This window comes from Arvicanthis niloticus, chromosome 4 (genome assembly GCF_011762505.2).
Source record: "Arvicanthis niloticus isolate mArvNil1 chromosome 4, mArvNil1.pat.X, whole genome shotgun sequence".
Classification (NCBI taxonomy): Eukaryota; Metazoa; Chordata; class Mammalia; order Rodentia; family Muridae; genus Arvicanthis; species Arvicanthis niloticus.
The window spans coordinates 91,852,609-91,880,010 of record NC_047661.1 but is presented as its reverse complement, the minus strand read 5'-3'; the positions used below and the strand labels follow the sequence as shown (position 1 = coordinate 91,880,010).

The 27,402-nt window shown below is 35.7% G+C and overlaps 1 protein-coding gene across 1 annotated transcript; it reads left to right on the top strand.

Annotated features, from left to right (window-relative positions):
• The first annotated feature begins 9,617 nt into the window (after nt 1–9,617).
• LOC117706695 (alpha-amylase 1) lies at nt 9,618–24,797 on the top strand. Its single transcript, XM_034499734.2, has 11 exons — nt 9,618–9,914; nt 15,522–15,734; nt 16,059–16,205; nt 17,464–17,661; nt 18,888–19,118; nt 19,830–19,963; nt 20,640–20,762; nt 20,851–20,950; nt 23,057–23,175; nt 23,280–23,405; nt 24,576–24,797. The coding sequence occupies exons 2-11, from the start codon at nt 15,567–15,569 to the stop codon at nt 24,763–24,765; spliced, it is 1,536 nt and encodes a 511-aa protein (XP_034355625.1). The 5' UTR covers nt 9,618–9,914; nt 15,522–15,566; the 3' UTR covers nt 24,766–24,797.
• The last annotated feature ends 2,605 nt before the right edge of the window (nt 24,798–27,402 follow it).

The window sequence follows — 27,402 nt, the reverse complement described above, 5'->3', positions numbered from 1 at the left end:
CATTTTGTGTTCTGTTTAAAACCATATCTATGCTGGATGGTCGTGGCACACGCCTTTAATCCCAGCACTTGGGAGGCAGAGGCAGGTGGAGTTTCTGAGTTTGAGGCCAGCCTGGTCTACAGAGTGAGTTCCAGGACAGCCAGGACTACACAGAGAAACCCTGTCTCAAAAAACCAAAAATAAATAAATAAATAAATAAAACCAAGTCATTCTATTACCATGGTATTTAATATAAAAGTTTTATTGCTATACATAAAGTATGGCTAAATGTTTCTAGTAATTTTGAACATGTCTCAGTTTACTTCCTGTGTTGTGTTTAAGATGTATACAAGGAAACTTCTGATTTATTCATTTGAAAAAAAAAGACAACATTCAATCTGAAAGCTTCTATTCAACACAGAGTACTTCAACACATAAGTGTTCACTGTCATTCTTGATAGTGGGAGCCAAAAGTTTCCCTAGTGAGAAAAACCACCCATTATTTTTTTTACATGATGCATTGCAGATGGTGATGGCACATGACTTACGGATATAGAATCCAAATACAATTTCCAATAAGAAAGGTGTATTAGTAATTTTCCATCTCTGTGACAAAAATACCAGAGACAGTGGGAGGAAGGATTTACTTGTCTCACAGTTTGAGCGATTTCATTACACGTCAGCTTTCTTCTTTATTTGTAAGCTGTGGTGAGGCAGAACATTATGACAGGGATCATGAGTTGGAACAAAACTTTTCATCTTATATTCAGGAAGTAGAAAAATACAAGAGGGAGCCAGGGACAGAACATTCCTTCAAAGGCATGCCTTCAAGTGACTTTCTTCTCCAACAAAACATTCCCTTCTGAAATCTCAGTCAATAATAACTTATGAATAAATGAATTCATGAATTTAGTTCATGAAATTAATTAATGCAGTATGCATCCTCATTATCCTTACACTTTTAAATATGTTCATAAATTGGAGATCAAACATTCACTATATGAGTATATTTGGAAGATGCTGGCCCCACAGATTCATGTATATGTCAAAATTCAAAAGACATATAGCCATTCAAGAGTTCTAAAATCTTAATCATCCTGTATTTCTTACTATTCAAATCCTGAATTTTCTTTGACAGTAAAGAAAATGTTTGATCTGTGAGACTTTTTATAAAATTGCAAAGTAAGCTATGAGCTTTCACTGTAAAAAGTGCCTTGGGGTGAAAGGATTATTTTCAAGAGGAAGAACAGAAAGAGTGGGAGTAAGAACAATGAAAGAACAGAACCGCATAAGAAAATATCAAATTCTGTGTGTTCACACTCAGTCCCCTAACCACATTGCATTGTGATGTGAACTTCCAAGTCCTGGAAATTCTCTTCTTGATCTCCTTGGCAGCTGCAGCAGATATGATCTACTTCTTACCCTGGCTCTGTTCATGACCTGTGGTTCTCCTCAATAGATATTCCACATGTATTATATCTATATAGCTCTTGTATAACATCTTAGCATTAGCTTCATTTTTACTGTTTCATAAATCATTCTTTGGAGAGCTATCTTAATGAATTTTGGTCCAACTGGCCTCCCATATCTTGCAAAAGTATGGCAGAAGCTTGCATGTCTCTACAAGTCCATCTTTGCACCTGAGAAACTACCATTATCATATGGATGTCATGAATGTCTACTAATGATTTCAGAAGTATCTGTGCCTTCTTCAATAATTGCCATAGTAGCCACTGAAAACTAAAACAGCTAATTGTGCAAATGTGCTGTTCTTTGAGCCAGGCACTCTAGACATATCTTCTTTAAAAATCAGTGTATTTCCAATAATTCTACATTTTTACATAGTTTAGCTTTCTCTGGGTATGGTCTGGTCAATTCCTGAGATACCCTCAAGGTAGGCACTTTTACTATTATTTCAAGATAAATTTATTTGTTTGTGTTTATTTCTTTCCTTCTTTCTTTTCCTTCCTTCCTTTCTTCCTTTCTTCCTTCCTTCCTTCCTTCCTTCCTGTTTTTTCTTTTTGCCTGTCATTAGGTTTTGTTTCTTTCCTTCCTTTCCTTTTCTCTTCCTCCTCCTCCTCCTCCTCCTCCTCCTCCTCCTCCTCCTCCTCCTCTTCCTCCTCCTCCTCTTTATCCTCCTCCTCCTCCTCTTCCTCCCCCTTCACTTTGTAGGCTGGAAAGAGATCTCTTAAGTTTCAGCTGTTGACCTGCATGTCAGAGGTGTGCTACCTCTCATACCAAAGAACAGTTATAAATGCAAGTAGGATAATCTTGTACTGCAGTATAAATAAAATGAACATATATGTGTAAGTAAAATGTACACACACAGACCCGTCCCACATTTATATATATATGTATATATATATATATATATATATATATATATATATGTATATAAATTTTAAATACTTTAAAGTATATATTTAAATACTTTAAAGTATATATGTGTGTATGTGTGTGAAGGGGGTGTGTGTACATTTTACTTACACATATATGTCCATTTTACTTATACGTATTTTGAAAAAAAAATATATATATATATATTTCAAATAGTATTCCAGTGGCCATTTTATTTCTTTTATTTCTTTTTAAATAAAATTGTAGAAACTCTACCAGTTTTCGGCAGGGAGTATATTAACTTATATGATTTTTTTCATAAACTGTATTACCAGTTATTGAATGAAAGTTATTCTTATTTCTGCTTCAGCATCTTCAGTCTTCTAGTCCACTTGCTTGAGAATAAGTATTATAAAATAGTTCTGTTTTGTTCTATTTTAATAACTAAATTTAAATAATTAAATTCAGTAACACCAATTTCACATTATACTTCACAAAATAATTCGTGTATTACATGTATCACATGTATTTAACATAAATGCTATACAACAGCTTAAAAAAGTGAAGAAACCATGGAATATAGAGTTGGTACTGAAATCACATGTAGAGAAAGTTGCTGGGACAGAAAGCTAATGATTGTCACAAAATGAAAGATAAATTCAGCCACAGTGATGCTAAGGCACAAGTCAATCAGTAACACATCCACATAACAAGTACTTTTGAATGACAATTTGGAGTGTCTTCCTGAAGCTGACCATATACCATTGACAAGAGACATCACATTTGAGGTGCAACCTAGAAATAGCAAGTTCTTTCTCTGGTGCTTCCCGCAGGAGAATCTCCTGAGAAGTGACCGAGTTGATTGCTGTGATGTCATCATCCAGTATTACTACTTCCTTTAAAATCTTATGCAGGAAAGTTATATTGATCAGCTCATGAGTCTGGTGTTACTGATATTTTGAATAATCACAAATATAATCTTTAATTATCATGAAAAAGTAATCAGTTTGTTTTGTGCTGGTAGGTTGACAGTCGCTTATTGTTTACACATGATACAGAGTTGCTCTTCTTTAACCCTTGTGCTAAAAATGGAGTAACTCATTAAAAACTCCTTTTCCCCAAGTAGAGAACTCAAGAGTAGTACATAACTGAAAAGCTGCTATTCTCTTTAGCATTGACCAGCTCAGATCAGAGCACAGCCTGTTCTGTCCCATCTACCTTGTGACTCTGACAGCAGAAGTGCACTGATTCTCTGGCTAGAGGAAACACACATTGTTCTTTCTACATGGTGCATTACGGAGATTACCGGTGAAAGAGCCATGGAAGCATATTCCAAATCTAATGGCCAAAAATAAGAACAATGTTTTTCTTAGATGATAATAAATTGTCCTGACCAGGTTAGCAGAGCCATTCTCAATCCAAACCAGAAGATTCCAACTGCAGTGGAAGGAAGCACATGGTATGTAGTCTTTGAGGGACATGCTAGTTTGGGTATGAATTTCATGTGCATGTCTTTATGTTATTTTGCTAGTGCAACTGAGTTTGTATTTCATATGATAGCTGCATGTTTGTTTAAATCCATAGACATATTTGCTTATTGTTAGTGGAAGACATTGAGTGTTATTTTGAATGGAATTAAATGATAGTCAGAAATTACTTGGCTGCACATGAAAATAACTAAACATGTTCATATCTGAGTATCTATATCATGTCACAAAGTAATTGGTTAAGAAAAGTGTATCAATGACAATTGCATAAGTTATAAAATTGTTGTTAGATTTAAAAATTCTCTCAACAATTTACATATAGATATATATCATCAATAAACCAGAAGCCTGTAATATGATTAAAATGGTGTTGCAGTTAAAACAAATGTAGTTTTTATGAAAATAATGCTACATGCATGATCTGATGTATGATTTTTTTCTTAAAGATGCTCAGATTATTTTCTTTAATAGCCAGTTCCTCATGAGAATAAGACTCTTCCCTTTGTAAGTGGTGTGACTACTAAACTCATTCATCATGAGCCCTTGATCTCTGTTGATTGACATGATGCTGCTTTCTAGCCCGGTGGTCAAGTATAATAAAGAAGGAAATAATGTTACATTATAGTACAAGATGGGCATTGGATTAACAGAGTGAACTTTCAGTTTTTGATTACAAATCTCCATAGGCCTTTGTTTGTATCATCACAGGGTTAATTTGTTTGAAAAATTGTATCACTTCAAATATTCTTCAGTGGTGATTTTGATTTTATTTGTTGCATTTCAGTGAAACCAAGATAAATAGTACAATTCTCATTAGCAAGCTGTGCCAGCAGTATAAATCAGACCTTATCTGTGTGTTACAAGTTATTTCTTTTCATCAGCTTTAAGCCACCAAAATATTTTTGATTTAATTGGGTAAAAACAGTGAAACACATAAAACAATGGCAACCATAGTTTTATGTTCCCTACAAATTTTGATTGCTAAATTAATAACTTGTCACATGTTACTGTTCACACATTGACATATGGATTACAGACCAGCAAGTAAATAAAAGAAGAAGCATGAGATAAAAAGTGTCAATATTGAAAGCAAATTCAGAGAGCAAATTATAGAATGGAAGGTTGATGTTAATGGCTGAGTGAATGATTAAGAAATCCATCCCAGCACTGCCAAGACACAGAGCATTTATGCATTGGATCACAGGACAGGTAGTTTTGAATATTAGTTGATGTGTTATCCCGAGGTGGACCACTCAGCACTGGCAGGTGAACCCACACTTAAACTGAAATCAGAGAATGACTGTAACTTTTCTTGTGGATCTGCCTGAGTAATTCCCCGACAAATGACTGTGTGATGCATAGGCAGTTGTTGTCTTGGAGTGCCTTTGTTTATAATCTTTAGTTATGGGAGACAGAGCTGGTGTTCTATTAGTTCATGTTTCTGATACTCCTGAAAGATCCATGGGTGGACATTTTTATTGGCACTAATAAATTATTTACCAGTTGATGTTTACTTATGTAAACATGGAATTCTACTTTGACACTTACACTCAAAGTGCAGAATGTCGTGTCAAAATTCTGTCTGTAAAATCAAAACACCCAGGCAAAGCATAGCCTGAATGTTACTATTCTATACAACAGAGTGGGTCCTCAAATATGGCATAGCCTTTTCTTCGTGCAGATTTAAATAGATTCTATAAAATCTAACTTTGATAGTAAAAAAAAAAAGAGAGAGAAAAAATGGGCCACAGGGAATGATTTATCAGAAGTTTTAGTAGAAATGAGAAATTTTATACACTTCATTTAAGTTCAAAACGTGTGAAGAAAGTACCCCAAACAAAGCTCTAGTGCGTCAAGCATAGGTGAAGGTTGCAACTTTTATGGCTTACATTTCTGATAAATGTGCTACATTGTACACTAAAGAAATAAGCACACTTTATTCATTTTTATGTATGCATGTGCAACTGAGTATGCTCTGGAGCCCATGAAGGTCAGATAATGGCACTGGATTCCCTAGAATTGGAGTTACAGGCAAATGTAAGCTGCCACATGGGTGCTGAAAACTGAAGCTGGGTCTTCTGTAAGAGCAGTAATCACTTTGACCACTGAGTTATCTCTTCAGCTTCAAGAAATATACATTTGGCCGGGCAGTGGTGGTGCACGCCTTTAATCCCAGCACTTGGGAGGGCGAGGCAGGCAGATTTCTGAGTTTGAGGCCAGCCTGGTCTACAGAGTGAGTTCCAGGACAGCCAGGCTTACTCAGGGAAACCCTGCCTCGAAAAACCAAAAAAAAAAAAAAAAAAAGAAATATGCATTTAAAAATCCATTCATTTGATACATACTTGTTAATGCATGTAGGTGTAAAGACAAAATATTTTACTATAAAAATAGTTTTTACACAGAATAATTCTATGGAAAAATATTTTGCACAGAACACTTATAAAATACAAGAGAAGCCAGATGTCCCCAGAATATAATAAAAATGCTGAAAAATTTATTTTTATAATTTTATTTATGTAAAATATTTTAAACAATCAAGGGAAAGAAAAAATAGAGTCCCCTTTAGATAAGCAAGTAACAGAGTAACACAATTTGTCTGAGGAAACAGTCACCAAATAATAGTATAAAGTGTTTTAAATGTTCAGAGAAGTTATAGATAGAATTTCTAAACTATTTCATACATAAGTAAAAAGCAAAATGGAAAGCTTATAGGCAAACCTACATTATTTTTCCCTATTTCAAAAGATACTGTCTTCCAGAATTAAATATGAGGATGATTTAAGAATGAACAAGGTAACTATAAACTTAGAAGAAATGTTCATTTGTTCTAATGTCATTTTATTTTCTCTGGCAAATAACCTCAATGTTTTTTTTTGCACTTTGAAGTCTGCATGATGTAATTTCCATTAAAAGAATAAAATCAGAACACATAATTTCTTTTTTCTTTCTTTCTTTCTTTTTTTGTTTGTTTTGTTTTTCAAGACAGGGTTCCTCTGTGTAGTCCTGGTTATCCTGGAACTCACTCTGTAGACCAGGCTGTCCTTGAACTCAGAAATCCATCTGCCTCTGCCTCTGCCTCCCAAGTGCTGGGATTAAAGGAGTGTGCCACCACTGCCCGACGATTACATAATTTCTATTATGGCAAAAAGGAAATTATACTGATAAAAAATGTGTAAGTAGGCAAGACATTAAACAAATTAACAATTCAGTAAGAACCTGTATTTAAAGGGAATTATATACTAATAGTTTAATCCATTATAAGAAAATTGCTTATTAAAAGCACAAGCATTTTCTGGTATTGTAAGGTGTAAGGCCCCCAGGAATGGAGGACCTCACCCAAGCCTCAGGAATTCATGTCCACCCATTAACTGCACAACACCAAACTTGATGTAATCAGCAAGAGGCATATTTTAATCAGTATACTGAGGTCAAGACCTGTAGCCCATGCAGGGGGAATGGGGTCTGACCCCGGGGCTTTGGAGACAGAATTTGAAGCCCAAAACTACAAATCAGGGGGGAACCACAACTCAGGGGGAGTAAGGAAGGGCTATTGGAGAGCACCTGTGGAAAGTCCCAGCCCATTATTCAGTTTGTGACAGGGTACAAGGAACAGGCTATTCTCTAAGAACCTATACTTAATCAGCCATCTGTCTTGTGGTCAGCCAAGTTCCTGGTATCCAGAGTGCACAGGCATGCTAACTTGAACTCCCAGCTCAAACCCTATTCAATCTATCTTATGGTCAGTTTTTAGTTCCTGGTACCCATAGCGCTTGGTCACGCTGTCCTGAACTCCCAGCTCTGAACTCTTATCTTACTTATTTTGTCTTGTGGATAGCTAGTTTCCTAGGACCCAGAGCACAGAACAAGCTGATCTGCACTCTTGACTCCATCTGTGGAAGGTTTAAAAATGTTTAACTCTTTCAGTATGATTAAAAACATTAATAAAAACAATTGACAAAAATAAAAGGCTATAACAAAAATTCCACATGCAAACTGTGACCCTCCAAAAATAATAAAACATGTATATAACATGCAATTTTTTACATAAAATAATTAGAGACTAAATAAATAGCCAAAGTAAATATTATATATTTCAAAATATTTTACTCTGCCTAGGAACTCAGGGATGGAGAGATGGCTCAGAGGTTTAGATCTCTTCTTGTTTTTCTAGAGGTCCTCAGTTCAATTCCTAGCACCCACATGTCAACTTGTAACTGTATATAAGTGATCTGACACACACTTCTGATGTACAGGCATACATACTGAAAAAGCACTCACATACATAAATAAACTTAAAAAAGGAAACAACAAAAGATACCCATAGAAACTCAAAAATTTCAAAATCTTTGTACCATTTTTTCTATTAGATATTTTCTTTATTTACATTTCAAATGTTTTCCCCTTTCTTGTCTCCCAATCTCCCTATAAACTCCCCTGCTTCTATGAGAGTGTTCCCCCACCCATCCACTCACCCACTACCACCTCACCAACCTGGCATGCCCCTACACTGGGGCATCAAACTTTCACAGGACTAAGGACCTCTCCTCCCATTGATGCCAGACAAGGCCATCCTCTGCTACATATGTGGCTGGAGACATGGGTCACTCCATGTGTACTCCTTGGTTGGTGGTTTAGTCTCTGAGAGCTCTGGGGTGTCTGTTTGGTTGATGTTGTTTTTTTCTACAGGGTTGCAAACCCCTTTAGCTCCTTCAATCATTTCTCTAACTCCTCCATTGTGGACCCCATGCTCAGTCCAATGGTTGGCTGGGAGCATCAGTCTCTGTATTTTTCAGGCTCTGGCAGAGCATGCCAGGAGACAGCTATATCAGGCTCTTATCATCATGGACTTCTTGGCATCCATAATAGTGTCTGGGTTTGGTGATTGTATATGGGATAGATTCCCAGGTGGGGTAGTCTCTGGATGGCATTTTCTTCAGTCTCTGCCTCTGCTCCATGATTTGTCTCTGTATTTCCTCCCTTGAGGAATACTTTGGTTTTCCTTCCTTCTTGTGGTCTGTGAATTGTATCTTGGCTATTCCAAGATTTGGGGCTAATCTCCGCTTATCAGTGAGTAAATACCATGTGTGTTCTTTTGTGATTGGGTTACCTCACTCAGGATGATATTTTCTAGTTCCATCCATTTACCTAAGAATTTCTCGAATTCATTGTTTTTAATAGCTGAGTAATATTCCATTGTGTAAATGTACCACATTTTTTGTATCCATTCCTCTGTTAAAGGGCATCTGGTTTCTTTCCAGCTTCTGGCTATTATAAATAAGGCTGCTATGAACATAGTGGAGCATATGTCTTTGTTATTTGTTGGGACATTTTCTGGGTATATGCCCAGGAGTGGTATAGCTGGTTCCTCAGGTAATGCTATGTCCAATTTTCTGAGGAACCACCAGACTGACTGATTTCCATAGTGGTTGTACCAGTACCAGTTTGCAATTCCACGAACAATGGATGAGTGTTTCCCTTTCCATATTCTCACCAGCATCTGCTGCCTACATAAAATCTCATACTATCAACACCTGAAAGTTGTATAACAAAAACAAGTAATTACACTGAGCAGGAGTAGTAGATGACAAACTCAAACCTGATAATAGACCTTTGATTAAGTGAATTTGTTCCCATTATGCTCGCATTTATTTTATTGATTTAATTTGGCTCAGTGATAAACTACTGTGATCTTTGAACTTATTTTTACCACTTTCACCCTTATATTTTACAAATGATTTACAGAAAAAGTTGAAAGTAGAAGAGGATGATGTATATTGAGAAAGCAAAGTGATGATGAGTTATGTTGTAATAGAGGAGGTGATGAAGCAGCAGCCGAGGGAAGGCAGTGGCTTCCAAGGACACCAGGGTGGTGACGCCCAGTCCATCATAGGTCACCGTGGAGCTCAGATCACACTGCTGACAGAATCTATATTTGGAGAATTACATAAGGTTTGAAAAAGAGAATAGTGAAAGGATACAAATTTATAAAATTCTAATCTGGCCTTCTGTTCTAACTGAAGAGAAATGAAACCAAAATAGTGAGATTTCTATTGTTTTATATTTGACAAACACAAAGATTTGGATGGTTGCTGATTTATGCAAGTTGATGTGGTAAGTTACTCTTAAAATATATAATTTTTTTTTTTACTTTCCTCCTTTTCTGTACTAAATTAGAGGTTTATTTTTATTTTTTATGATTTGATTGCTGTCATTTAGGGTTTCAGTCAGGGTTTTAAGGTAATTTTATTTATTTTTTTTTTTTTTTTTTTTTTTTTTTTGGTGTGCTGACATTTTTTTTGGTGTGCTGACAGATCGTGTTTGCTTGCCCAGCAGCACAGTCTGTACTGTTTGATTTGGAAACACCACTGAGCCTTGGCTCCAAGCTTATCTTTAGTTTTAGAGATTTGGTAGGCAGACTTGCTAAACTTTGTCTTTTTTTAGCCTTCATATGCAATGTATGCTAAGCTTAAGTTGGTATTTCTTTCTTGTGGGCAGTATTTGTGGGCAAATGACTACTGTTTTTGGGAGAAAATACAAGGTAAAACTCAGAGGAATTGTGAATTCTTTCACTTAAAGCAACCACAACTTAATTACCTTTATGTAAAATATCTTCCTAATACTTTACAATTTAAAAAAACACTAAAAACAAAACACAGAATCTTTCAACACTAGAGAGAAAGTTAATTGATGATAATGTTAATACAAATGATAAAACTGCATACAAAGGTGTGTCACTAAAGAAACTCTAATATTTTAATGACATTACCATTACAGTTTTCACTATAAAGATACTTAACTATGAATCTTCTGGGCTAGTAACTACAAATGGCAAGAATATATAAGCTATCTCTTACTGACCGTTGTTAATTAATTTGTATTTTATAATGTCTTGGTTTGCCATAAATTTCAAGCAGAATATATAAGGAAATTAATTTTGTAAATAATGAGTATTTGTATATGTGAACAGGGAGATTAGAGAAATAATTTAAAATTAACTGTGTTTTTTCTTAACATTTAAATAGTCTTTAAATTATTTGACTTTGATAAGAAGAGTTTCAGCTAAATGCCTACATTTATGAGAGCTGGTACATAAAAAGAAATTCTGAATTCATATTAGAGTCCTCTCTCTGTAATATTAACACTGAAGTAATAAGACACCTGTTTTATAACATTGCTACGAAACTGATGTTGAGAATATTACATGTAATTTTCAGTTTATTTCTTAATATTAGATAAGATTTAAAATTTTTCTTCTTTCAAATTCTAATTCACATTATGCATATTTATGGAATATTATTTGGCAATTCAGTAGTATTTAAACACTAACCACATTAGGGTTGTCAGCATTTCCATCTAGAGTTTTTGATAATCTTGTAGCTTTTATCCATAATATATAGATGAATTTAGTTCACAATAGCATATCAAATATTTTGTGAATCACTACAGGAAAAGACATGTAAGCCTCTAAAAGAAGTTATGATGAGAACCAAAAAATATATAATACACACACATGTGAGGAGCCGACAGAAGGTGGCTATCATCCTTGCAGCCATCTTGAGCCGTATACCCTGATAAGAGACTTGTTTACAATAGTTTACAAAAGCTGAGCACACTCTGATAACATCTCGTTTTAGATACCCAGGATTTTCCCTTGGGTGTGTGAGACTTAAAGATGTGTGACTTAAGGGCGTGAATTAGAGATCAGATTTAGAGACAAGACTTAAAGGCATGATTTAAGGGCCTGACTTAAAGGCGTGACTTAGAAGTGAGAAATATAAAAGGCGAGAGGCAGACAGAAGAATTATTAGATCCTAGAGATTAGACACTGGAGACATGGAAAGAGAACTAGGAATTAGGCACTTGTACTTGGATGAGACTCGAGGGTAGAACTTGGAACTGGAAACTTGGAGCTTGGAGGCACTAGGGACTAGGAACTAGGGACTAGGAACTCAAGACTTGGGACTTTGACTAGGAAGAGAGACTGAAGAATAAACAGGATTGAATCACACTCTGTCTGGTCTCCATTCTTCGAGTCCTCCTCACTCTCTCTCTTGCTGAAACCCGACCCCATGGACCGGAGCAGCTTGGGGCAGTGCGGGCTCTAACAATTTAGCCCCCAAGCTTTTGGCAGTGTGGGTTCCAACACTGATAGAGTGGTCCCCGAGATTTTGGCCCCCAAGTGTGGGCAGCTTGAGCGGTGACACACATACACACACACACACACACACACACACACACATTATAACAAACAATAATTGGTTTTTATAAGTATGCATTGTGTATGAGTATTGTAATACTACAAAGCAGTCATAAATATTAGATTTGCTTTATTGAAAATTGAAATATTTGTACTTCATGAGAGGAACTGTTTTGTTGTTAGGTTGCTATCAAATGTTCTAATGTATTATCAAAGTTATATATTTCTGTTGTATATTAACATAATACATATTCATATACTAGTATATAATCAAACGCATATATATATATATCCCAAAACTACATAAATGTAACAGATTTAGTGACTGAAATGCATTCTTAACTCTATTTGACATTATTATTATTCACAATTTCTTACTTACTTGTATACAAGACATTATGATCATATTCCCTTCCCTCATATCTTCTCTTAGACATTTTTGTTGTTTTCCCAACTTCTCCTTTTATGCCTTTTTTATTTTTCTATGCATGTTTTGTGCCTATGACTATATTTGCTATTGTTGATGCTACCAAAAATCATGCAATATCCAGAAGGGGACTATGACTTCACTCCATTCTCCAGATCTTATTCTATTAAAAAATGTTTAAGTACTTTGTTTGTTTGTTAAGCTATGCACTTGCACATGTAATACCTTCAGAGGCTAGAAGAGAAAGTTGTGTCCTCAGGAACTGGAGCTACTGATGTTTGTGATTTTCTATATTGTTGCTGGAAATCAAAACCAGGTTTTTTAGAAGATCAGGAGATACTATTAATTGCATAGCCATCTCTCCAGGGCCAAGCTCCTAAGATTCTTCCAGACCCTTTTCCATCATGTTCTCTGGGGCACATTGTGGGTAATAAAGATGTCCTGTTCAAGGCTGAGCACTCTGAATTTCCTTATTCTCATCCCTTTGAAAAGTTATGAGTCATTGCTTTGACTGCCTACACTGCTAAAAGAGTTCTTTGACTAAAGCTGATACTTATACCAATCTGTGGTTGTAAATGTAAATATTTAGAAAGCAATTCAATCCCATATTTATTTAATAAAACATCGGTGGTAGATTCTACCATTGAATCCATGATCTCCCAAACCATAAATACTTGACCAGAACAAGGTGTGCATTTTACCTATTGGGCAGTCCTAGGATCCAAAAAGTCTCTGGAACTATTATGTCATTAATACATCTTAGCTGGAAAGTTGGTGTTATAGCATAGGGTTCAAGACTACATTGTTGAATTTTCTCTCTCAATCACTTTCCATACTATGAAATCTATTCAGTTTAGAGGAAGCACCCAGCTCAGCGCAACTCAATTTATGTGTTCTGTATATAAAGGAAATAATGTTTTGATCAATAAACTATTGCCATTTTCTTTTTGTGGGTGACCAAGATCACTGGCAATATGTACCCTGCACATATAAATGGTGAGTCTAGAGAGAACAAAGAATATTATAGAAGCATGAAATCACATGTCAAATATGTACAAAATTCTAGTTTTAAGAATTTTTTTATGCAGTTTGTTGTTAAAGGAGCAAAAGAGAACATTGTAATTGACAAAGAAATAATTAAGTTTTTTAAAGTCTTGACAAAACCCTCAGACCTGGTACTTTCTCATTTTATTATCTTAATAAGTGATATCACCTTCAAATACCTTTGTGTTTAGCATTTCTGCCTTACTTGCTATTAGGCTCCAGTTAACCCACACACCTACTGTTTTTCTAACAGTAATCTGCTCTGTTCAGCTGACAAGTCACTTACGTCATTCACGCAGTTATAAAAGTCTTCCCAATGACCTGTCATTTCCATTTTTACATATCTATAACCTGGTTTCTTTCCACTGGCAGGAGTGAACTTCAATTAATTTTTTATCCTAAGTGTCTCTCCTCACAGCTTTGGTAGCTCTTTCTTCATTTTTTTGGAAGGTCTTGGTCTGTTTGCCCCTCTGACATAATCTCATGTTACCTTTCAACTTTTCAGATAAGCTTTAGTCTTGCTGATATTTTTGTTCTCATTATTAATGCTTCTTAAGTATTTTAAGTGTGTTATATGTGTAGACATTCCTGATACCAACACAAAATTTTCTATGAGAAGAAAATAGAGATTAATTGGTTATTCTGTATTTGGAAAGGAACTATAACATATACTTTTATGTAGATACTTAAAACTGTACAAGGCTCCAATCGTAATTCTCCTGAATGGATGATGTCATAAATATTATCTAGTATAAATCAAATAATGCAGAAACACCTATATAAAACACACCCAACCATTCATATATACACATGCACAAACATATATGTATTTCTGGAAAGGGCTAATGTTTCTTTGTTTAGAAAAAAACATTGAAACTTATGAAGAACTTTTTTTCCCTTTTTTTTATTGGATATAATATTTACATTTCAAATTTTATCCCCTTACCCCATTCCCCTACCCCCCAGAAACCCCTTATCCCATCCCCCCTCCTTGTGCTTCTATGAGGGGTATGATTTTCCTGTTTCTATGATGCTGTTTCCCTTAACATAAACTGCCTCCTAAATTTCTAAATCCTTCCATTTGTGTTATTAAATCTCCTTTTTTTCTTTCTTTCTTTTCTTTTTTCTTTTTTTCTTTCATCTTTTTTTAAACATTGGGTATTATATTTACATTTCAGATTTTATCTCCTTATCCCACTTCCCCCCACCACCCAGAAACCTCCTATCACATCCCCCCTCCTCATGCTTCTATGAGGCTGTGCCCCCACCTACCCCCCACCCCTACTTCCCCCTCCCCACCCTCACATTCCTCCCCACTCTGTGTTTGTCTTTCATGGGACCAAGAATCTCCTCTGTCACTATGCCTGAAAAGGCCATCCTACCCTATATATACAGCTGGAGTCACGGGTCCCTCCCTATGTGCTCCCAGGCTGGTGGTTTAGACCCTGGGGAGCTCTGGTTGGTTGGTATTGCTCTCCTCATGGGGTCACAAACCCTTTCTGCTCCTTCAGTCTTCTCTCTAACTTCTCCATTGGGAAACCCTTGATCATATCAGTGGTTAGCTGTGAGCATTGTCCTCTGAATGTGTCAGTTTCTGGCAGACCTCTAAGGAGATAGATATATCATGTTCTTGTCAGCATGTACTTCCAGCCATCTACATCAGTGTCTAGCTTAGGTGACTGTGCATGGGATGGATACCCAGGTGGAATGGTCTCCAGATGGCCCCTCCTTTAGTTTCTGTCCCACATTTTGTCTCCATATTTGCTCCCTTGAGTATTTTTGTTACTCCTTCTAAGTAGGACTGAGGCGTTTACCTTTTAAAGGCTACTTACCTTTTGAGGCTACTTACCTTTTAAAGACTTATGAGAACTTCATAATATTTCATTAAGACTTATGAAGAACTCACAGAGCATTTAGATAGTTTTCCTGAGAAAGTTTTTGAATGTTTTTCACATTTTGACATTGTTATTGGTAATTGCTTACAGTTTATAAATAGCTAGTACTGGAATATTGATTTGTGTTAATATTTATTTTATTATGTGTTTTTCAGAGGTAAAATACTTGTTAGAAAGAACACGGCCAACATCACAGCAAAATGAAATTCTTCCTACTGCTTTCCCTCATTGGAGTCTGCTGGGCCCAATATGACCCACATACTCAATATGGACGAAGTGCTATTGTCCACCTCTTTGAGTGGCGCTGGGCTGATATTGCTAAGGAATGTGAGAGATACTTAGCTCCTAATGGATTTGGAGGGGTACAGGTAAGACTTAATTACAATTCAAATGCTGAGTTTACTGTGTTTTTGTAAAATTGTTTTCTAATGTATTTTAACTATTTTGAAGCAATATTTCACTTCACACATAATTTTCATGAGGAAGAAAAAATGGTGGCGATGGCAACTTTATATATTGGTTTCACACATCCAGAGGATCTCTTTATTGTGCTGTAAATGTGTTCAATGATTCTGAAACAATGAGAATGAACTTATACTGATTAAGAACTGCAAAATCATTGATCGTTTTCTATAGGATTTATTTATGTAAAGAGAGCCGTGAACTGATCATCTTAACTCATTTATTTGTAGGTCTCTCCACCCAATGAAAATATTGTTGTCCAAAGCCCCTTTAGACCATGGTGGGAAAGATATCAACCAATTAGCTACAAAATATGCTCCAGGTCTGGAAATGAGGATGAATTCAAGGATATGGTGAACAGGTGCAACAACGTTGGTGTAAGTGAAGTTATATGTTCTTCAAAGTCAGTTTATGTAAAACCATGTTCTTTTGGTTCTTATTCTTCTTGAGCAAAAGGCCTCACACTTTTAAACTTCTTTCTTTATATTTTAGCTATAACTCAAAATTCACAACTCTTTTAGGAGCAATTTTAAAATTTCTTTCATATGAACAATTTAAAGAAGAGACCTTATAAAGTAAAACCTTGACTTTTAATCTTATAACCATACTCATTTTTTAAAAATATTCTTTATTTATCTTTATTTATATGAGTACACTGTAGCTATCTTCAAACATACACCAGAAGAGTACATCAGATTCCATTACAGATGGTTGTGAGCCACCATGTGGTTACTGGGAATTGAACTCAGCTCCTCTGGAAGAGCAGTCAATGCTTTTAACCACTAAGCCATCTCTCCAGCCTCCATACTCATTTTAAATAAACCTTTTCTGATTAGAAATTAGAAATTTCAGATGCAAACTTACTGCCATTTTAGGTGATTTATTGGTCCACTCACAATTTCTGCACTATTTCTTTTTTAATAAAGACCAATGTCTACCTTTTTATTTCCTTCAGAGACTAAGACTCAAATTAACTCCTTTCAAAATCAATGTCTGCTATTAAAAAGAAACAATTTTAAAATGTCATTTTAGTTTTGATTTTTGTGATGATGCCTTATAGTTTTCCACTTACCAGTTCTGTAAATCCTCAACCAAATATTGACTATTATTGACCTTCATTTCACACTGATTTTTTGTCCTGTTGAAAATGAAATTACAAAGTATCTATCATCTATTTATCATCTATCTATCATCAATCTCTCTACCTATCATCTACCTATATGCAGATTTGTTAACATGCTGGGACTTTAACAATGGAAATGTAGACCTGAGAGTGGAAGCATGAGAACTACAATACTGCTGCTCAGAAGAGAAAAATGTTGAGAATTAAGGAAGAAATCTGGGTGTCATTATGCACATGGTAGTTTTGGAAAAGCATTTGATATGTGGTTTATTTTTCTTAGTTAACATAGTATAGGAGTCTGAAACTCAAATCAATATCCAAAATCCTTTCCCTAGTCATTTGATGGCTTAGGGAAAGTGCTAATTATATAATATATATAACTATATTTTTATATATACATAATATATTTAATGTATAATATGTTAATATATGTTTGATTAGTGTGCTGCAGAGTTTAACCAACTTAATTTTAGGTCTCTAAGCTGTACTGAAGTACACATTCTTCTCTTCAGGTCCGTATTTATGTGGATGCTGTCATTAACCACATGTGTGGAGTAGGGGCTCAAGCTGGACAAAGCAGTACATGTGGAAGTTATTTCAACCCAAATAACAGGGAATTTCCTGGAGTTCCATATTCTGGTTTTGACTTTAACGATGGAAAATGTAGAACTGGAAGTGGAGGCATCGAGAACTACAATGATGCTTATCAGGTAAGGAAAATGATCAGAATTAAAAAAAGAAATCAGGGTCTCGTTATGCACATGGATCTTTTGAAATACCATCTGACATGTGGCTTAGACTCCTTATGAAACATATTATTAGGAGTTAGACACTCAAATCAGTCTTCTAAAACCTTCTCCTAGTCTCTTGATAGCTTAAGATAGGTGTTAGGTGTTAAATATTAAAAATATTTATGCTTTATTCCAGTACTACATAAGAGAAGGAACAAAAGGAAAAAGAAAGGACACAAAGGGTTTCCTCAACCAACTAATAATGTTAAATAATGTTACCTATTTTATTTCTGCCTCATCCAGTGACTATAGTGGAAAATATTTGAAAGGTGTATCCACAGTAGAATGTAAATGTTCTCAGTTTTCCATGAAAAGGCTTTATGAAGCTCTTTTTATTAGTTATTATATTTATTACATTTCAAATGTTAGCCCCCTTCCTGGTTTCCCCTCCGCAAGCCCCCTATCCTATTCTCTCTTCCTCATGCGACTATGAGGAAGCTCCTGCACCACCCTCGCACCTCACTGCCCTAGCATTCCGCTACATGAGAGCATCGAGCCTCCCATGTAAACAGGACCAAGGGCCTCCCCTCTCATTGAGAATTGCCAGATAAGGCTACATATGCCATGGGATCCTCTATGTAAACTCTTTGATTTGTGGTTTAGTCCCTGGGAGCTATGGTGGGTCTGGTAGCTTAATATTGTTCTTCCTATGGGCGCGGAAACCCCTTGAGCTTCTTCAGTCCTTCTGCTAAGTCCTCCATTGGGAATCCTGTGCTCAGTTTGGTGGTTGGCTGCGAGCATCCGCATATGTATTGATCAGGCTCTGGCAGAGCTTCTCAGGGGACAGACATACCAGTATCCTGTCAGCAAGTGCTTCTTGGCATCAGCAATAGATAGTGTCTGGGTTTGGTGTCTACAAATGGGATGGATCTCTAGGTGGGTCAGTCTCTGGATCGCCTTTTCTTCAGTCTCTGCTCCACTCTTTGTCCCTGCATTTCCTTTAGACAGGAACAATTCTGGGGTAATATTTCTGAGATGAGTGGGTGGTCCCATCCCTCAACCAGGGCTGTGCCTAACCTCTGGATATGGTCTCTACAGGTTCTCTAGACTAATCAGTGAATACTTGTTTAGTTGAAGGAAATCTCAGGTAACAGGTGACATTTACATATTGAACACAGTTTTGTTTTGTTTGTTTGTCTTAACAGGTCAGAGATTGTCGTCTGTCTGGCCTTCTGGATCTTGCACTTGAAAAAGAATATGTTCGAAACAAGGTGGCTGACTATATGAACCATCTCATTGACATCGGTGTAGCAGGGTTCAGACTTGATGCTTCTAAGCACATGTGGCCTGGAGACATAAAGGCAATTTTGGACAAACTGCATAATCTAAATACAAAATGGTTCTATGAAGGAAGCAGACCTTTCATTTTTCAAGAGGTAACGTAACACATATATGTACATATAAATGACACTGTTTTGTTAAACAGAAGACAGATGGAAGGTTGTATTAAACGGAATTTAATAGGTTAATGTCTGAGTGCTTTATAAAATGTGCAATTTTTTATCTCCCTTTTATTTAGATATAAGAGACTTAATTCTTTAGTAGAATAAAGGCCTAAGGGAATGTAGAGACTTTATTTAGCCTGTGACATTATTGTGCTACTTAGTGTACACTCAGGGACAATTATGTAAAGACATAAAATCTTAGTTGCTGAATTAAGTCAGTATTTCTAGGCTTAAATCTTGTCTTAAGTACTATTAAATGCATACGTTTTGGATAAATTGATTAATATTTGTGTGGACATTTTTCATGTGAAGAAAGTTAACGATGTTTGTATTTGTTTGCTTTGGAGAATCAAATCAATTTGTAAGTGCTGAAATTGTTTATCTGACAGTAAGTACTTCGTTAGTATGACTATCTGAATTTTCAATTATGTTAAGTGAAGTATGTCAGTCATTTTTACTGGACAAGAAATGACGTTGTTATTAAATTTCTTTCAGTACTGATTTATATACTTAATAAAGGAATGAAGAAAACCACTTTGAACATGAACAATATAAGAAATTTATAGGGAATTATTTTTGCCTTAAATATTTTAATATCTTTTTTTTTTTTCCAATGACTGTTTTCCCCTATTTCTTTACTAGGTAATTGATCTGGGTGGTGAGGCAGTATCAAGTAATGAGTATTTTGGAAATGGCCGTGTAACAGAATTCAAATATGGAGCAAAACTGGGCAAAGTTTTGCGCAAGTGGGATGGAGAAAAAATGGCATACTTAAAGTAAATACATCACACTTTGTTATTTTGTCTGTCACAGATCTGTTATCATATTATCCCAATACATAATCATCTTCTAATTTATTAAGTATTTATCAAGACATTAGCTATTAAGCAGGTTTTTACCCTCTAAACAATAAAAAATCATCTGGAATTAGTAATTTCATTTTAAATATCAGTAACAAGGAGGCTCTCTAGTAACACAAAACATCACCTACAGACTTTTTTCTGTCTTTGATATGAGTCTACTAGATTTTGGTAGTTACAATCTACTGAAGTCAAGATATTACTTGAAAAATTCTACTACTTGCAAATAAAACTGCAATGTGATTCTGCTGCCACACTTATACATTGACTACAATAAATTTCTTTTAAATATTTGCTCATAACATAGAGTGAAATATCCAATTTTATTTATTTATTTTTATTGTATATACTGTGATATGAATATTTACCCTTCCTGAGTCAATCTACATTGCACTCTTACATGAGCATTGTGGATGAAATGCAAATAAATCTTATACGTAAAATTGCCTAGAAGGAAACTTTTCTGTGGAATAATCATTTGGTTAGAGAATCATTAATTAAATGAAAATGGATTATAGAAAGAAGTACAGATTTATGATACTCTAAATGTTCTTTTCATGAACTAATGTGTGCATATATTTTTAAAAACTAGGAACTGGGGAGAAGGTTGGGGTTTTATGCCTTCTGACAGAGCCCTTGTGTTTGTGGACAACCATGACAATCAGCGAGGACATGGTGCTGGAGGAGCATCCATCCTGACATTCTGGGATGCTAGGTGGGTAAAAGTATTCTTTTTTTACATGTTCTTTAGTGATGGTAAAATTTCTAGTTTTCTATTGTAATTTTTTTGTTGTAATTTTCAGACTCTATAAAATGGCTGTTGGATTTATGTTGGCTCATCCTTATGGTTTCACCCGGGTAATGTCAAGTTACCATTGGCCAAGATATTTTCAGAATGGACAAGTAAGTTTAAAAATACTTTTGAAAAGAGAGAAAGTGGTCCTGTTTTAATTTCACATGAAATTGTTACACAAAAGACATGCCATAAACTATTTATTTAATACAACTTTAGCATTGTAAGTATATTATAGAACTATGTACTGCTTTATCACTGTGAAACAATAACTTGAAAATTAGAGAACCAGAAGAACACAAAGTAAAACATAGGAATCTAGTAATTCTTCCCTTGTCCATTTGATGTGAGAATTGTGTATAGTAACACATGAAAGGAGGAAATCAGCTTTTGTTTATTTAACCAAGACAAATATTTGCTAAATACTTTTGGATTTTTCTATGGAATGTAAAGAAACTTACATAACTTGAGGTTACCTTAAAAAATACAAGAAACAAATTATATTAAAGTAAGCACATAAATTGAAGACTTATTCAAGAATAGTAAACATAACAAAAATATTTTGCAATACATTAATCTGAACAATATCAAAAAGCAGCTAAGAGATTGGGGAGATGATTTAGAGAGTAAAGCTTTTGTAGGATGAACAGAAGTTCAAGTCCCTGGGACATTGCACTGCTGAGCTGACTTGGTGTCTTGTAACATAAGTGCACAGCAGGGGGAGACATCAAGTATCAAATTGGCCAACTCTGGGGTTAGATGAGAAACCTTACCTCAATAGAACACAGAGAGAATGTTTATTTTAGAAATATATTTAAACATGTTGACAATCAGCAAATGCACATTAACATTTTGGAAAATTTATTACAGAATATCAGGACATATTTATTAGCACCTTTATTCAAAAGGTGGCATAAAACCAATTGATATATTTAAATACTTCACACACATTAATATTTTTATATTAACAAACTATATTTCTATTTTATAAATAATGATACTCAAGTATAAAGAACTTATGCATATTGAACAGGATTTTAAAAGCCATTGGTACTTGAACCTTTTTTAAAAAACGTTTTATTGATTTGTTGTGATTTTCACATCATGCAACCCCAGTCCCACTCATCTCTCCATCTCTTCATAACTACCTACTCCCTTGCAACTTTCCTTTAAAATAAAAAAAAGAAAAATAGAACAAGACAAACAAACTAACAAACAAAATCAAAAACACCTTGTTGTGTTCCACAGTATACCCTTTTGTTCACATATGTTCACTTGCAAATGTTGATTGTAGTGAGTCATTGGTCTGGTTCGAGGCCTCTGGCTTTTGGTACACTATCAATACTGGATGCTCACCCGCTTGCTGGGAAGAAAGGGGAAAACCATCTCTCCCCTGCAGCAGATGAGGGGTGGGGCTAGCTTTCCAATGATCACACCCTGGGGCCAGTTTACCTGAACTCCTGTCATCAGGACCAGCTCTATTATGCTATACTGGTTTGGTGGAAGGTGTGTTCTCCAGAGTAGGGCACCCAGTGAGGGGAAAGGCTTTGTCTTAGTAGCCTGTGGACATCTACATGGTCCCAGGTGGCAGGCCATACTAGGGATGTCCTAATGAACATTAATGGTAATATGAGCCACGAGCATCAACATAGACCCTTGCTGCTGCATGGACCCAGACATTTTCCACAGCAGCAGTATGGGCCGATACTTCACCTTGGCCTCAAGTGGCAGGACAAGTTCTGCATCTTCATAGTGCTCATGATGCTCAAAGCAGTCTATTTCTCTTTCTCTCACATCTCTCATGACATACTTGCACATCATAGTGGCCCCCACTGTGTATAAGCCATGAAGCATGCAGACCTCTGCCTGCTTATGCCTGTCAGCACCGCTGAGCCTGATCTTTATTTAATCCTCATTTTTCTGATGCTAAAGCTCTTTCCATTTTAGTGACATTAAAGATGAAAGAGAGTTATTAAGAAACTGTTGCATGGAAGACACTGAGAAAATAAAAATGTATAATTCTGTGAAACATGACTTAAGAAAACTATGGTATATATACTGAAATAGTAAATACGCAATAGTGGTCTGTGTAAATACTGAAGTAGTTGGATACTATGTAGTTAGTATAGAGACTAAAGTAACAGAACACATTGAGTTTAGTGCAAGGGAAATATAATATGCATGTTAAAAACCTGAGGCTTTTCCCTTTAATTAAGGATGTCAATGACTGGGTGGGACCACCTAATAACAATGGAGCAACAAAAGAAGTTACCATTAACGCAGACAGCACTTGTGGCAATGACTGGATCTGTGAACATAGATGGCGTCAAATAAGGTGGGGATGTCCCTTACAAATCTTGTGTAATAAAGTTGTTTAACCTTTTGTTTTAAATGTATTTTTTAAGAGTACCAGCATTTCATAAGACACTGTGTTTTTAGGAACATGGTTGCCTTCAGAAATGTTGTCAATGGTCAGCCTTTTGCAAACTGGTGGGATAATAACAGCAACCAAGTAGCTTTTGGCAGAGGAAACAAAGGATTCATTGTCTTTAACAATGATGACTGGTAAGTGGATATTACTCACAGTAGAATTATATACTATTATACTCTTAGACCCTTCTATTTACTTTCTGTTCACTTATAGCTTTACATCTTTTTATTAATGGATTTAAGAAAGCATCGTGATCTAAAAACTGTAGAAAAAACAATGCTTGCTCTTAATGTGTTTTTCAATTTTGAAGAGTTTGTTTTAAGTAGAGTTTTGATATTTACTGTCGTTGATGCATTTTTACACTTTCATGTGTATATATACTCATGTGATAGATGTACAAACGACATAAACACTCAATAAAAATCTTAAAAATCAGTGAAAAGACAGGCAGTATTAGTTTCAAATTATCATACCCTAGCTCTGAGTCTCAATTATTTATTTTTCTGTTTCTTTGGTATACAATCTTAAAATGTCTGCCTCTGTGTGATAATTCTCTTTTTCTTTGTGATTAGACTTTTCACGTTTGTATACTTGGCCACAGCCAATGTTTTTTTCTCAGAAGACAGATGTGGATTGGTTCTACATTCTCCAACAACTGACCTTCCATTTATGATACATGCATTCTTTTCTTCTCCTTTAATAATTTCCTCCTACATACAACAACACTTAGAGAATCTCTTTGCAGGAATCTGAGTTATCTTTTGCTAAAGTTATCTTTTGGTCATTTAGATGATTGGATTAGTTATTTTTTGATGCTATGATTAAACAGGGTGACCAAGGGAACTTATAGAAGAATTTATTTGTGCTTACAGTTGCAAAACTTTGACTCCATGAACAAAAGTTATGAGGGTGGAAACCAGAAGGTGATGCTCACATTTTGAACCACAAGCATAATACAGAAAGAGCTGATTAGAAAACATACAAGTGTTTTTATTCTCAAAACCTCCTTCAGTGACAAAATTTCAATAGTCCACATCACCCACTTCCCCAAACAGTGCCACTAGCTGGAAACCAAGTTTTTAACTTACCATGTACATATGTATATATGCATATATGTTATATATAATGATACATTTAATATATAGCTATATATAAAAAATCATTTATTAGGTTGTTGGCCATTAAATCATAATTTCTATTCATACAGCACAAATTTTACACAAGTAATTATTTTTGAGATAGTTTGCTTTCTTACATGTTTCTGTGTTGAACTTGATTTTAGAATTAACTTTTTACTTTTTCAGGGCTTTGTCAGCAACTTTACAGACTGGTCTTCCTGCTGGCACATACTGTGATGTCATTTCTGGAGATAAAGTCGATGGCAATTGCACTGGAATAAAAATCTATGTTGGCAATGATGGTAAAGCTCACTTTTCCATTAGTAACTCTGCCGAAGACCCATTTATTGCCATCCATGCTGAGTCAAAAATATAAAATTTAAAATAAACACAAATTGAGAGCATCAATCATTTGTATTTCCTGTCTTTTATGTAATTTCATATTTATATTTCAATCACATTTAGTAAAATCTATAGGCAATAAACCTGAAAAGGTAAAAAAAGAAGCTCATTAAAATTATACATAATTATGAGAAATTTACATCCAGGATTTTGATACAGTGTAGAAGTTTATCTTTAAATTATTTGTCAAAAGAAATTCTCAGATTTATAAAGCCATCCTGACAAATATATTGTTTTACCACTTATGCCATTTGTTTCATGGCATCCTAATTTCTCATTGCTTTGATCATATTTACTCCCTTATCTTTGTTTTATTTCCTCCTATTTTTACTAGATTTCCTCTTTGTCCCAACAAACCCTCCACCTCACATTTTCATGTTATTTTTGCTTTGGTTTTTGTGATGATGCTTTCTAGTTTACCATTTACCAGTTCTGTATATTCTCAACCAAATATTGACTATTATTGATCGTCATTTCACATTGACTTTTTGTCCTGTTGAAAATGAAGCTACAAAATATCCCTGTCTGTCTGTCTGTCTGTCTGTCTGTCTGTCTGTCTGTCTGTCTATATTTGGGACCCGTTGCTCTTAAGTAGCATTGCCTACATGACCATGGATGAAAAGTTACTACTGAACAAAGGCAACATACTAGTGGATAATACACTAAGGAATATAATTTCCCTCACTCTAGAGCCCATAAAATTACTTTTAGCTTTTTAGGAAGGGATTGGGCCTTCTGGAATCTTCCCCAATCCCTGGTAGAATCTTAATGTGCCAAATTTCAAGCAGAACTTAAGTAGTTGACCACTGCTGTGTGAGTTCATGGATGCAGCGCCATTTTATCTACCAAAGATAGCATCTAACAGCACTCCTTTCCATCCTCTGATTTTGCATTCTTTCCACCACCTCTTCCATGCTACTATCTAATGTCTGAATAAGACTTATAGATGTTCCATTTTGGGATGAGGACTCAATAGTCACTTCAGTTTTAACACTTAGACAAGTTATGAGTCTCTGCTTTGTTGTCACCTACAGAAAATAAAACCTCCTGACATAGGGTGACAGCAATGCAAATCAGTGTTTATAAGCATAACCATGTAGAAAATGAATGGATACCACAATGTCTATTTAGTAAGAGAACCTTAGTAATTGTCTCCTAAGTCCATTGGCTGTTCTAAATCTCACTATGTTGACTAGGCTGGCTTCAAACTCACAGAGACCCACCTGTCTCTACCTCCCTAGTGGTGAGGTTACTGGATTAAATGTGTGTGTCATCATGTCTGGCTATATTTTTAATTATGGTAAATCTCTCTCACAATTTTTCATCTCCCTCATTTCTCAACCGCATCATGTTTAAAAGTTTTCCATTAAAGTTCTTGTGATGGGGGAGGGGGCATTTTTGGGGTATATGCCCAGGAGTGGCATCTTTACAGATCAAACTATTCCCAATTTTCTGAGAAACTGCTAGATTGATTTCAGGAGTAGTTGTACAAGTTTTCAGTACTACCAGCAATGGAGGAGTGTTCTGCTAGCTCCACATCCTCACCAGCATCTGCTGTCACTTGAGTTTTTGATCTTAGTCATTCTAATTAGTGTATGATGTACTCTCTGGGTTGTTTTGATTTCTGGGTTGTTTTGATTTGCATTTCCCTGATAGTAAGAATGTTGAATATTTTTTAAGTGCATCTTGACCATTCAAGATTTCTCTGTTGAGATGCTCCACTATGTTTATAGAAGCTTTATTGGTAATAGCCAGAAACTGAAAATAACCCATATGATCCTCAACCAAAGAATGGATACAGAAAATGTGGTTCATTTACACAATGGAATACTACTCAGGTATTAAATACAAAGACATCATGAATTTCTTAGGCAATGGATGGAAATAGAAAACATTATCCTGTGTGAGGGGTAAAATAGATCCAAAAGAACATACACTGTATGTACTCATTTATAAGTGCAGATTAGCCAAAAGTACAGAGTACCCATGTGTCGGGCCTGACACGAGGTCTAATCTCTATTCAACCTGTGCCTTTCAGTCATGTACACAGGTGAAGGGCATGATGAACAGGCCCCAGGCCCTAGAGAAATTTACATACTAATAAGGTACCTGAAGGCCAGAGGGTGGAGCCAATTAAGCATTTCTCCCCAGCTCCTCCCCCCTCTTCCCCTTCCTATTTAACTCAGGTCCACCTTGGGTTTTAGGGGGTGCACATCCAGATCCATCCACCATCCACCATGGCAATAAACCAGTTTTGGAAACCCAAGGACTTCCTCCTTTGTTGGGGCCATGTCTCCAGGAACTGTGGAGAGGCCTTTACTGAGCAGCTGGTCCTAACTTCCAACTGGAACTCAGAGCATTCCCAGCCAACTACACAGAGCGTGGCCTGAGGAACCCTGTGGTTCCCCAGCCAGTTTTTACCTACACCCATGCTACACTCCACAGACCCCTCAAAAAAAAAAAAAAAAACTAATAAAAGAAAGGACCAAGCAGGGATGTTTGAAATTAGAAGGGGGAATAAAAGTCATAGGAAGCAGATGGAGGAAGGAAACTTGGTGGAAGATAGGATGGGGAGAGGAATGGGGTAGGGTTCAGGATCAAGATCAAGAGT

Coding starts and splice junctions, on each gene's coding strand:
- LOC117706695 (XM_034499734.2), top strand. CDS start 15,567: ATGAAATTCTTCCTACTGCTTTCCCTCATTGGAGTCTGCTGGGCCCAA. Junction 15,735..16,058: donor ATGGATTTGGAGGGGTACAG/GTAAGACTTAAT, acceptor ATTTATTTGTAG/GTCTCTCCACCCAATGAAAA. Junction 19,119..19,829: donor GACCTTTCATTTTTCAAGAG/GTAACGTAACAC, acceptor TTTCTTTACTAG/GTAATTGATCTGGGTGGTGA.